General features: G+C 41.9%; 1 protein-coding gene across 6 annotated transcripts in view; it reads left to right on the top strand.

The window, feature by feature from the left end:
- Positions 1 to 13,147, top strand: part of NPRL3 (NPR3 like, GATOR1 complex subunit) — a 79,898-nt gene that overhangs the window by 55,418 nt on the left and 11,333 nt on the right. For all 6 annotated transcript variants that reach the window (XM_069107567.1, XM_069107576.1, XM_069107613.1 and 3 more), the window contains 2 exons: positions 1,157 to 1,263; positions 9,507 to 9,636. In XM_069107567.1, coding sequence (XP_068963668.1) covers positions 1,157 to 1,263; positions 9,507 to 9,636 — 237 coding nt within the window. The remainder of the gene's footprint in view (positions 1 to 1,156; positions 1,264 to 9,506; positions 9,637 to 13,147) is intronic.

The raw sequence follows: 13,147 nt of genomic DNA, 5'->3' as shown, positions 1-13,147 counted from the left end.
CCACAAGTTGTTCAGCCATTCCCCAATTGATGGGCACCCTTCAACTTCCAATTCTTGGCCACCACCAAAAGAATTGCTATAAATACAAAATGAGCTTTTTGTAACCATGAAGTGCTATGTCAGTGGGCACTATGGAGCTGCTGCCATGTGGAGGCAGCCCATGTCCTGGGTGGGAGTTTTGTCTGAGTGGTCTCTCAAATTACTCAAATGACTATCACATTTCATATGTGATCATATAATGTGATCACAAATCATATAAAAACTTGGTACCATTTTCCAGTTGTTTTTCTAGGACAGGGATTCCCAATCCTACAATCTTTCCAGCTCTGGACTGTCTTTAGTTATCTTGAGGACTGTCATGGATTTCTCAAAAAAAAAAAAATCTTCTTAAAACAAAAATAAGTTAACAGATTTTTTAAAAAAATTAAACACACGTCCTGGGATACTTCAGACTAGCAACTGTGGTGTGGCAAAACTCCCTAAATGCTGACACATGCTTATGTGTTCTGCCAAACCTACTTTGTCCTGAGGAGAGTTAGAGTATTGACTCAGATGAGGCCTGACATTGTCTTTGTATGGAGCCTGAATCCCCATGAAGGACCGCATGGCCCACGACTCCCACCACTGTGGTCCAGTGTTGGTGACAAATGGCCTGTCATGAGGAACCTAGCCCTTTCCCTTAGAAGAGGCCAGGATAGCAAGGACCTATGATTGAAAAAATATGACCCTCTTTAAAAATAGGAGTGTGCTGAACTACACAGGAAATGATAATACAAAACAGCAGATTTCAAGTTTAGCTGTTTAAAGCACAAATCCAGTGCTCCAAGTTAGGGGGAGGTACTGTCTGCACAATTTCTGCCCACTGGGACCTGGTAGGAAGTTGGAAATGTAAAAATTGCTACAAAATAGGAAACAAGTCTTGAAAATACATTATTTCATTTGAAACTGATTCATTCTTATCTGCCACATGTTGTCTCTGAATGGGGAACGGGGAGAGGGGGCTCTTCAGAAACCTGTGATAATCACCCCTTAGAGGAAGCAGAGAGGATCATCTATTCTCTTGGACTTCCAGCAAACACGTCTCACCCAGAGTGAGGCCTAGATTGCAATTTGTTTTACATTTTTCCTGTTTCCCTTGCCTCCTGTGTCTTTACAGGTTTTCCAGCTTGCTGCCCACTTGGTATACTGGGGCAAGGCCATCATTATCTACCCACTGTGTGAGAACAACGTCTACATGCTGTCTCCCAATGCCAGTGTATGCCTGTGAGTAGGAACTGGCTGTATGACAGCTACCAAAGATTGAATCATACCATGGGGGAAATCATTTGGCTAAAAGTGAAGGCATTGGCAAGCTCACTACCTTTATTATTATTTTTTGACAGCAGTTAGAAAAGACAGAGGTCAGAAAAAGCAGTGGGGCCCTTGTGTTTCCTTCCTGTAGGGTTCAGTTGTTTTTCAGTGATTTTCCAGTTGTGTCTAAGTCTTTCTGATCCCATCTGGGGTTTTCTTGGCAAAGATACTGGAGTGGTTTGCCATTTCCTTCTCCAGCTCATTTTATAGATGAGGAAACTGAGGTAAATGGGGTTAAGTGACTTGCCCAGGGTAACACAGCTAGTGTCTGAGGCCAGATTTGAACTCAGGAAGATGATTTCAGACTTGGTGCTCTATCCACTGTTCCACCTGACTGCCCAATTCTCTAGGACTTGAAGAGCAAGTCCTTGTATGGTCTAAACTCCTGACATCAGATGGTGGCCATGGCCTTAAGGTCAGATTTTGTAACCAGAGTTGTACTTCTAGTATTGTCTTGGTAAGCCCAAACTAGTCTCCTAGTTTTTAGAACTGACAGAGTGTCACCTTTTGCTTCTGGAATTTAAGTCAGAGTGTAGAGGTTGTGTTTGTTAAATCAGATTGAATGAAGGAGTAAGGGTTAAGGTAGGGAGAATAAACATTTTAGTAAGCATCTTCTCTATGCCAGGTGCTTTACAGAAATCTGATTTGATCCATACAACAACCCCTGGAGGTTCGTGTTACTAATATTATCCCCATTTTACAACTGAGGGAAATGAGGCTCAGATTGGCTAAGTGATTCTCCCAGGATCACACAGGCCCAGGGCTCTATCTGCTGCACCGATTATTATCTCTATAGTCAGGTCATTTAGTATAAGTCCATGGTTAGTGAGGTTGTCTCGTGCAGTAACAGACATAAACATCTTCACTTCACATTTAGCTCAACAAGTGATATTAAATACCTATTCTGTATAAGGCATTGTGCTAGACTTTGGGGATACAAAGACAGAAAATGAATTAATCCCTTCTTCCAAAGAGCTAACATTCCACTAGGGGGACATTAAATTATCTAGACTTGTGGCAGGTCTCCCTGCCACAAGTCTCTCTGGGTTCTAGTCCATGTGCACTTCCTAAAGTGCAGGTCTGACCTCCCTCTCCCCCTGCCCATTGAACTCCAACAGCTCCCTCTCAATTCCAGCATGAACTAGAAAATCCCCTGTTTATTGTTGAAAGCCTTTCATAACCTGCCCCCAACATCTCCTGTTTTTTATACCTTATACCATTCCCGTGTGATCCAGTAACGCTGGCCTTGTGGCTGTTCCTTGAACAAGATATTACATCTCCCAATTCCAGGCATTCTCACTGGCTGTGCCCCATGCCTAGAGTGTTCTTCCCTCCTCGTCCCTGCCTTCTTCTTCCTTGATTTCCTTCAAGTACCAGCTGAAATTCCACCTTACACAGGAAATCTTTCCTGATCCTCCATAATTTTAGGGCCAGTGCCAGTGAGTGCCTGTGAGTGGGAGCTGGCTGTATGACAGTCACCAAAGATTGAATCATACCATAGGGGAAATCACTTGTCCAGAAGTGAAGGCATCGGCAAGCTCACTGCCTGCTGATAGCCTGCTTGTGCCTGGTTATTTTCATATTCCCCCTCTTAGACTGTGAGCTGCCCGAGAGCAGCAGCTGTCTTTTGCCTTTCTTTGTGTCCCTAGCACATAACACAGTGTCTGGAACATAGTTAAGTACCTATACTTAATGAGCTTTCATTGACTGATTGACTGACACAAATAAGTACAAAGCATATACAAAATAACGCAAAGTTGTTACACCAGAGACGGAGCTTTTAACAAGTGGCAGAATCAAAAAAAGGTCTTGTGAAAGAGGAGGGAGAAAAAAAATCAGAACATGAAGAACAAAATAATCGCAGCAGTAAGATTTTTGGAACCTTGTGGCCTATCAGGGTTGGGATTAACCATTTGCTCTGGATGAATAGGAGAGTGGTGATATCAGATCTGACTTGGGAAAAAATGTGTGGTAGAGACATTACTGCTTCTTATTTAGAAGACTTCTGATTGTATGTTTCTGGTGTAAATAGTTAAAAAAAGATTTGGCCAGACTTTAATAATTAATTAAAAACCAATGTCCTAGCCTTCCCTTCTTCAATACTTACTGAGGACATCCCTACTAAGAACATGTCCCACCCCTCATCTGTCACATTATATTCTTCTACCCTTGTCCATCCCTAAATGGACTGGATCTGAACTTTTCCAAGATCCTAGTTAATCCAAACACTATTTACATGTTCTGTCCTTACTGAGAAACTTTCTTTAAATATACTATTCTAAGGCTGACTTTAGAAATACATTTGCACATTAGCATATACAGACATACACAATGGGAAAACTCAAGGCAAATATGAGGATAATTCAAGCCAATAAACAATCACATAAATTATTAAAAACCCATTTTATTAAATTATTTTGTACATTTCAAATAAAGGTATTTGGTTTAAAAAAAGAAAAGAAAGAGTAGGGAGACACCTAAGCTGTGTCTTGAAGGGGGCTAAGTGTAACAAGTGGCCAAGATAAGGAAATGCATTGAAACTGCAGGGAGCCATTTGTGTAAAGGCAGGGAGGGGGTGAGGGGTGTCTAATAGGCCAGTTTGATAAGAGAGAAAGTCTGTTAAAGGGAATAAAAGAAATAAGAATGGGAAATTAAGTGGGAGCAAGATTGTGGAGGGTATTAAAAGCTAGGCTTTATATTTTATCCTAAAGGCTATTGGAAGGTATTGAAGATTTTTGATCAGTAGGGGAAGAGTGTTTTAGGAATATCAGTTTGACATCATTGTGGCAGATAGATTGGCAAGAGGAAAAACTGGAAGCAGGGAGGCTGTTGCATTAGTTTACATGAGTGGTGTTGAGGACCTAACCTGTATAGAGGCTATGTGAGTAGAGAGAAGGTGATGAATGTGAAAGATTTTGTGGATGTAGAAATACCCACACTTTGCTACTAATTGGATATAGAAGGTGAGAGGAAGAATAAAAAGTCAAAGGCAACTCTTAAGGTTCACTGGAAGAAAGGATGGTAGTTAGTACCTTTAACAGAAATGGCTAAGTGTGGAGGAGGGATAGGTTTAACAGGAAATATAATGAATTCTGCCTCATTATATTTAAATATTGAATTTTTAATGCCTAAAGGGTATCTGGGTGGAGAACAGGCTATTTTTTATCTAGATCTGTGATTTCATCCATGTGTGGAACTTCCTTTACTAAAGTAGAACAGCAACTCTTCTGTACCTTGCAGTCTGAAAGGTGTCCTGGGCAGGAGGAAGTTAAGTGACTTGCCCATCACCCCATAGCTGGAATGTGTTTAATAGTGACTTATTTAGTATCATACAGCAAATTAGTGGTAAAGCTTGAGTTAGAACTGGCATCTCTTTCATTCTAAGCCAGTGCCTCTGCTTCATGAGCTGTCTTGCTGGATGCACTCTGCTCAGGGCCTCAAGAATAGCTGTTCTCTTAGTGGTACACCCAGTAAATAGGGAAAAAGTGATAGACACCTGCAGGTTCCTTCTGATAGCAGTGTGACCTTGGCCAAGCCCTTTCCTTCTCAGTGCCTCAGTTTCCCTATCTGTTTCATAGGAAAAAGAACAACACCCTTTCCTCACCTTCCCCGAGTGCTCTGAGCAAGAAAACAGGTAATACATACATGACAGTGCTTTGGGAGCACAAAAGTAGCTTGCAACACAAAATGGAGGTATTGCTTTTAGCTAACACTACCTTGAAAAAAAATCCCATTCCAATCCTTAAGAAAGACTATAGGAAGGTTTTGTTTGTTTGTTTGTTTTTTATCTCAACAGACCTGAAAAGATGACTCTAGAGATTTTTTGTTCACCTGCACAGTCATTCACTCTCATCCCATTATTCCAAGGACTACTTTCAGTACCCAAGCCAGGTGGCTGATTCCAGATTGATCTGATTATATCTTCAAAGCAGTTTTCCCTCAAAGCGTCTATGGCCATGTATTGAGACTGACAACCTTCATGTACCAATAATGTAAAAAAGGGTATGAATTCGGGGTGGCCAGGTAGCACAGCAAGTAAGAGCACCGGCCCCAGTGTCGAGATGACCTGGGGAATTGAATCCGGGCTCAGACACTTAGCACCCACCCAGAAACACCTGGCTGTGTAACCTTGAGCAAGTTACTTAACCCTGATTGCTTTAAAAAAAAAAAAAGCGTATGAATTCAAAGATGACAGTGCTATGAGCTGCTGGTGTTGGCAGGAGAGAAGAAGGACTTGTGATTCTAGTGTTACCCAAATTGGGTTCCCTAACACTATTCATTAACATTTCCTTTTTGATGAGACTAGACTAGGATATGATAATAGATGCTATTTATATGGCATTTCTAAGTACATTCATGGCCCTCTTGTACATCATGGCATTTGCTTCCCATAACCTTGTGAGGTAGATGATTCTCACATTTGTTTTACCAGAAAGACCTCAGAGCAGTTAAACCTCTCGCCTGTTGTCTTTTAGCTCGTAAATATCATTGCTGGGATTTGAACATAGTTCTCTCCTGAATCCCAAAGCCAGTTGCATCCTCTGTTTCACTCTATAGCCTCTAACTCAGCCAGTGAAGTGTTTGACAAAACCACTTCTGGCTTATACTTCGGGAAAAGATGGAGAAATGAAGGCTAGATAGTAATGCCTTCATTCATTCAGTGAGTACTTATTAGGTGCCTGCTATGTGCTGAATGCTGTGTTAGGCTCTTAAGGAAAAGCAACAATGAAATAGACCTTTACCTCAAAGAATTGATATTCTATTGGGGAAACAGTATACTTAGGAAATTCAGTGAAAAATATGTGCAAAGTAATTTCTGGGAAGAGGATGTTAGCAAATGAGTGTGTGGGGTGGGGAGAGGTAGGAAAGAATCAAGGTGGGCTGTCTGTGGGAGATAGCTCTTGAACTAAGCTTAGAAAGTAGCCAAGGATTCTGGGACATGGCCGAGGGGAAAAGAGTGACTTCCCAGTAAGGGACAGGGTGGGAGCAGCCTTTGAAATTCTTGGAATGGAATGCTGGAAAACAGCTTGGAGGTTAGGTTAGTTGGAGCATTGAGAGCATGAAGAGTAGCATGCAATAATTCTGGAAAGGTAGGTGGGAGACAAAGGCTTCCAAAGTCAGAGGGGTTTGTGTTTTATCCTAGAAGCAAGACAGGCACTGAACCTCCTTGAGCATCTTGAATGGCTTGGTCTGACCTGTGCTTTAGGAATCTCAATTTACAGACAAAGAACTATGATGTAGAGGATAGAGAACTGTTCTTGAAGTCAGAAGGCCCTGGGTTCACATCCTGCCTCTGACATATACTGCATAGGAGCCATTCCACAGATACGCAAGTCACTTAAATTCCCAGTAGTCCAAGCAACTTGCTAAGACTATAAGCTAGGTGGCGTAATGAGTAGAGTGCTGGCCCTGGAGTCAGGAGGACCTGAGTTCGGATCTGGCCTCAGACACTTAACACACACAAACCAAAAACCTAGCCGTGTGATGCTGGGCAAGTTACTTAAAACCCAGTTGCCCTCCAAAAAAAGCAAAAAAAAAAAAAGACTATAAGTTGAAAATCAGGTTTTAATTTTCATTGGTGGAAGGAGTTTCTGCACCAGAAATTCCCTATACCAGTGAAATCACAAGTTTGGTCAAAAATCCAAAACTAAACAAAAATGGAATATAAATCTGACAGGAGAGTGGGGCATGAGTTACAGAGGAGAGACACCAAAGACTGGGAGACCTGTTAAGCATCTGCTGCAGTAGTCTAGATAAGAAATGAAAGGCCTGCATTTGACTTGAGCTAAAATGGCAGCTGTATTAAGGGAGCAGGTGTCAGATACATTGTGGCAGTGAACTTGACAAGATATAGCCACAGATGAGGACTGAGGCAGAGAGAAGAGTTGGGGATGAGCTGAAGGGTAAAATTATTTGAATAACTAGACCCAAAGACTGCTGATAAACATATCAGTGTAAGATGGAGAAAAGTCTTTGGTGTGGTAGTGATGCTAATTTAAGTATTTATTAAGCATTTGAAATGTAAAGAGTAGACAGCTAGATGGAGTTCAAATCTGGCCCTAGATGCTTAATAGCTGTGTGACCCTGGACAAGTCACTTAACCCTGTTTGCCTCAGTTTCTTCTCCTGTAAAATGAGTCAGACAGAACTGAATTGACTCAGCACACGTGTAAAGCACTGTGCTAAGATGAAAGAGTTAGATGGTGCCTGCTCTCAAGGAGCTCACATTCTAATGGAGGAGAGAGCATATATAGAAAGTATTAGCTACAAGTCAACTACAAGTCCTGTTGTCCTTAGGGTACATCTGCAAAGTCAATGGTACCTCCTCTTCTTTAATGCAGCTTCCACTGATAAAATCCTATCGATTTCTATTGTTGAGCCATTTGATAGTGTCAAGGACTTTGATGACAAGAACTTTTTTTTCTGGGTCTTCAGTAAGTGTGGCTGAAACACTTGCAGGAGCAGTTGCTGGCTTACCCAGCTGTCCTAAGGCATAAAGACATAAAGAACTCGTATATCAAATTTGAGAATGACATGAATCTGGGAAAAATGTGTTGATGATGTAATCAAGTTCTGAAAAGAACAGTAGACCAAATCTAATAATATGAAGTTTAAAAAGAATAAATGTAGTGTTACCTTTGAGTTAGACAAACTATCCAACGTATATGTCCAACTATATACGGATGGGAGAGATGTAGCTAAATGCATTCATAAGAAGGCTATGGGCTTTTTAGAGAGCTATAGACATGTGAGTTAGCAGCTAAAAAAGTCATTGTGATTTTAGGCTGCATCAATAGAATTCTAATGTCCAGCATGAAACAGTTAATAGTTGAATTGTAATCTTCCTTTATCAATCAGTCTTGAATATTGTGTCCAATACTGAACACCAAATTTTAGGAAGGATATTAATAACCTGGAGCATATGGAGAGCTTGAAGGTAAATGGAATGGAAACTGTGCCCCATGAGAATGGGTTGAAGGAATGGTGGATATTTACTCTGGAGAAGAAAAAACTTATGATGGGACATTATCATTTTCCTCACTTGTTCTAAGAGTTTTCATGTTAGACAGAGATTAGACTTGTTCTGCTTGAACCTAGAAGGCAAAACTGTAATCAGCTGAAGGAAACTATAGTGAGACAGATTTTCACTCCATCCCAGAGTAGAATAGACTGTCTGGGGTGGGTCAGAGGTGGGTGGTGGAAATTCCCTTTCATTGAAGGACTTCAAATGGATGGTGGCCATATGCTTAGGTATAAATTGAACTAAGTGACCTTTAGCTGCCTTCCAAGTCTCAGATCTATGATTATGTGATCGCATTTGGCAATGGGGAATCTTATACACCAGACAGAAGTTTCTGAAGCTAAGACACACAAGAAAGGTTTCCAGTAAAATATGCTTAGCTGAAAGGATGGAGCATTAGTGAAGGGAGATAAGAAAAATCAGAAATGTACAGAGTCCACTGTACCTGTCTTAAAGGTGGGGGCCCCTCCTGTTCTGTAGACCCTTCCATTGTGGTGGCATGTTTAAATTAGGCTATCATTTGTTTATCTCTCTTTACCTTCAGAGAATCTTGAAGATAAAATTGTTAAAAGCCACAAAATTTGAATTTTCCTAGCTCCATCCCAAAGCTTGCATGCTTTGTTGGGCTCTGACAACCTCCGAAGCAAGAAATGATTCTCCTTCATGCATAGCCCCTACCCAGGACTCCTAATCTTTAAAGAGAGCAGCTTGCTATGCCCTTGATCAAAAAACACAATAGAAAAAAAATGTGTGAGGTAAATGTGCCAAGAACACAAGGCTAATAGAACTTTAGTCTGCATTAACAGGTAGAAGCATAATGTCCAGAATAAAGGACGTTCTAATCTAGACCTGCACGATTTGGCAGCAGGTAGGGGCCAAAATTAAAACAGGCTAAAATTCTTTAGGCCACAGATATAAATTAGACTAGAGACAGACTGACAATGCTTGGTAGCCACTAATCACGTGACAGCTGCCTGAAATCCTTTGGCGGGCCGTAAGCAGCCCATGGGCCGTGTGTTGTATGTACGGTCCTGTTGTAGTCCCGCTGCATTCTGCCTCTCCTCAGACATCCAGAGTGTTATGGTATCCATTTCTAGCAGAGGGACATGATTGTTTCTTATTGTTGTTTCCAACAGATATTCTCCTCTGGCTGATCAGTTTTCTCGGCAGTTCCCTGCTCATGATTTACCATCTGTTCTTGCCAAATTCTCACTGCCAGTTTCCTTATCAGAATTCAAGAATCCTCTTGCTCCACCAGTGCAGGAGGTAAGTTGTTGAGCATCGTTGGGTCTGCCTGGGGGCAGGGGTTAAACAAGGTAACCTCTAAAAACCCCTACCCACCCCATTTATTCTTTATGTAACTCCCCTCTTCCCAGTGTTTAAGTGGGCATGACTTTACATGTTACCCATATCCTTAGAGTTGTGTGACAGAAAATGGATTCGTTTTAGCTCTTTGTTCTCCAGGCAAGACCTGCCTGTGTCGTTAGCGTTTTAAAAATCCCCCAGGGGATGGCTATGTCCTAGTGTGGATTTTCCAAGTGAGATTACTTGATTTAGTTAGAGAGTAGGACAAGTTGGTTGGCTTCTCTTTTCCCTTTACCAAAGGGGGCCCCATTCTAGGCTCAAATGAGCTGATTTCCTTATCTGAAAACTTCACCCTGGCAAAATGATAGTGACCTTTAACTGAGAGGACAGAGCTTGAGTTCAGCCCCTTACTGTGACCTGGGATGTTTTTCCATTTTTATCAGAAGCAAAGAGAGCTTTGTTTTCACTGGGGCCTAAGATTCTGAATCTCTAGGCTGTGGCTGCTCCAGTGAGAGAGGGGAATTGCTGTTGGCACTATACATCCTGCTTTCCTCATCAGGGTGCACATAGTCTTTAATAACTGGAATGGAGCCCTAGAGCTCAGTTGGGTCACTGAGAGAAAACTGGTGAGAACAGCCAAGTGTGCCAGGTCTAAGAGTAGCCTGTCATATTTTGGCCCCAAGAACTGCCTTCTACTGAAATCTTTTCCTGCCCCCATTGTGAGAAACATTTAAACCAAGAGGGGAGCATAGCAGACATCTATTTTTATATGAATCACTCCATATGCTAGTAATCATGACTTCTAGGATGGGTAGATGAAGGAGCGTTTAATAAATACTTACTATGTATCAAGTACTCACTAAGTGCTGGGAAAGCAAATACAAAAGAGAGACATTCCCTGTCGCAGATGAGGAGACAACACATAGCAGGAAATGGTGGCTGAGTAAGGGGGGTTTTGGCCTTAGGAATCACAGGGATGGAGATAGAACCATAAGGCAGTTGATTCAGTGATTGTTTCCAGATCAAGAGGTGGAAAGTGGGGGGGCAGGAGAGAAGGAATTATGGCAGGAAGGCTGGGTGGACAGTTGAATGGGATATGAGGCATAGCTAGAGACAGTGGCAGAGAACAAGTCTGTACTCATCAGTCAGTGTAATTCAGTACTAGGGTAAGAGTTCTGAGGCTGAATGGATGGGGGAACTTTGCCAGGGACTAAAGGCATGGTTTCTGGATGTCCATTCCAGAGGTCCTGGGCCAGCTAGAAGAAACAGAAGAGCAGCAATGCATATAGCGAGGTGGCCAGAGTAGATGTCTGCCTGATACACAATGTATGATCTGGTCTGGGGCTGGCTAATGGATGCACCTCCATGTTGACCTGCTCCCCACCTGGACCTCTTAGGTTCCCCAACACAGCTCATCTGACTTTCTTCCTTTGGTAACATGTTCAGTCCTTTGTCTTTGATTGTCTATTCCTATTCGGGCCATTACACCCTTTTAGTCAGTGTAGTGAAGTAGGCCCATGATGACAGAGTCAAATGTCATCTGAGCCTGAATGAGGTTCATTAAGCAGCAGCTGCTTAGGCTGAAAGAGAGATTGAAGTAGGGAAGTTCCAGAGAAGATACTTTGTAGGTCTGGGAATGGAGCAATTAGAAATATTAACTTCTGTAGGTGGAACAGTTTTACTTAGTCATTAAACAAGGCGTTTCCAGGGGACACTGGCACTTTACAGAAATGGCATCATTGCATGCCTTGGTCTTTTTTTCCTTTCTGAAGCTGTAAAGGAAAGTTTTCACACTGAGATGACATTGACAGTGAGAGGGAAGTGTGAGAAGCGAAGGGATGATTTGGTTTCCAGAATGTGACGATAAGAACCTTTAAAAACATCTCATACTTGTTGCCATAATCAGCTCTCCCCCCATTTATAGCCTCTGTGTGACTTAAAGTCATACTTTATTATACATTTTGTTTCTGAGATCTTAGTAGCTGAGTTAACTATTGTAAGTTGAATTAAAGAAAATGTTTACTTATATTGAATCTCCCAGACTTGCCCATCTTCATACCAACCCATGTGCCAACTCACACTTGCTATCATGTGTTCACAAAAAGGATGTGTAAGGGATAGAATGAATGCCTCTGAACTCCCACCATGACTGGGTAACACTGGGTTGGACTTGAATGTCTGCGTTACTGGTAGCTACTTGATGAATTTGTTAGTTCTGATGGCAGTCTAGAGAATAGCCCAGGCTAAGTTTACTGCTATAGATACAGAATGTTACTTAGGTAGGGACTTTGGTCCTCAAAAGTGCATTGAACAAGATGCCCTTGCCTTTTTTCTGCACCAAGGACTATTCTACCAATGTGTCATGGAACACATTGACCCTTTTGGGTTTTGAGGTGGCACAAAAGCCATTTTATGAGAGCTTCTGCACTTAGAAACAGCCAAACCTTTTAAGGTGTGGAAAGTGCTGCCTCTGCTGGCCTTGATTGTTAGAGTTTTCTGATTCCAAAAGATTGAGAAACACTAAGATACAGCCCCCTCCTCATAAGATCATATATTTAAAGGTAGAGACTTCAAAGGCCATTAAGTCCTACCCCAGCGTTTTACAGATGAAGAAAATGGGGCACAGTGAGGTTAAATGACTTGCCCAGGGTTACACAGCTAATCAGTTTCTTAGTCATTATTTGCATCCAGAACTTATCTACCATTCCATGTTGCTTTCTTCATTCACAGGAAGTTAGAATGGGGCCTTTAAGATTGAGCACTGCCTTTCAGTTGTAGGAATTTTCTGTTGGAAAGGGTTCCTGTGCCTTTTTTTGAAGAGGGAGAAACAGGCAATACAGAGACAAGAGTGAAATAGTCCCTGCCCCTAAGAGGTTCATTTTCTGTTTATATAAATAAGAATATACAAAATAAATACAATTGAACGAGAATCATGAAGACTTCACATAGAAGGCAGCCTTGAACTGAGTTTTGAAGAAAAGAAAAGGTGAAAGGAAGTGCGAAGGTACATTCCAGGCATGGGGCATTGAGGAATGGTGCTGAGGAAAAGGGAGTTGGTAGGTGAGGAAAGCAAGGAGGTCAGTGTGGCTGAGCCAAATAGTATGGGAAAGGGAATAATGTGTATAACCAGATTTGATAAGGAGGTTGGAGCCAGGTTGTGAAGGACTTTAAGAGCCAAACAGAAGAGTTTATATTGATCCTGAAGGAAATAGGGAGTTACTGTAGTTTATTGATTAGGAGAGTGACCTGGTCAGACCTGCTTTTTTGTGAAAGTCACTTCAGCAGCCGTGTGGACAATGAATTGGAGGGAAAAGAGCCTGGAGGCAGGGAGACCAAATAGGAGGCTATTGCAGTATTCCAGGTGGGGGTGAGGAGAGCCTGAGGTAGACTAGTGGCCACATGAGGAGAGAGAAGGACATGGATACAGGCAATGTTGTGGAGGTAGAATTTCAAGAGGGGGACAGTGAGGGCT

Source organism: Petaurus breviceps, unplaced genomic scaffold, assembly GCF_028583685.1.
Source record: "Petaurus breviceps papuanus isolate PSGF00001 unplaced genomic scaffold, PetGlider_PUasm1.0 138, whole genome shotgun sequence".
NCBI classification, from domain to species: Eukaryota; Metazoa; Chordata; class Mammalia; order Diprotodontia; family Petauridae; genus Petaurus; species Petaurus breviceps.
The sequence above is the reverse complement of the archived record's forward strand: the minus strand, read 5'-3'. Positions and strand labels throughout refer to the sequence as shown.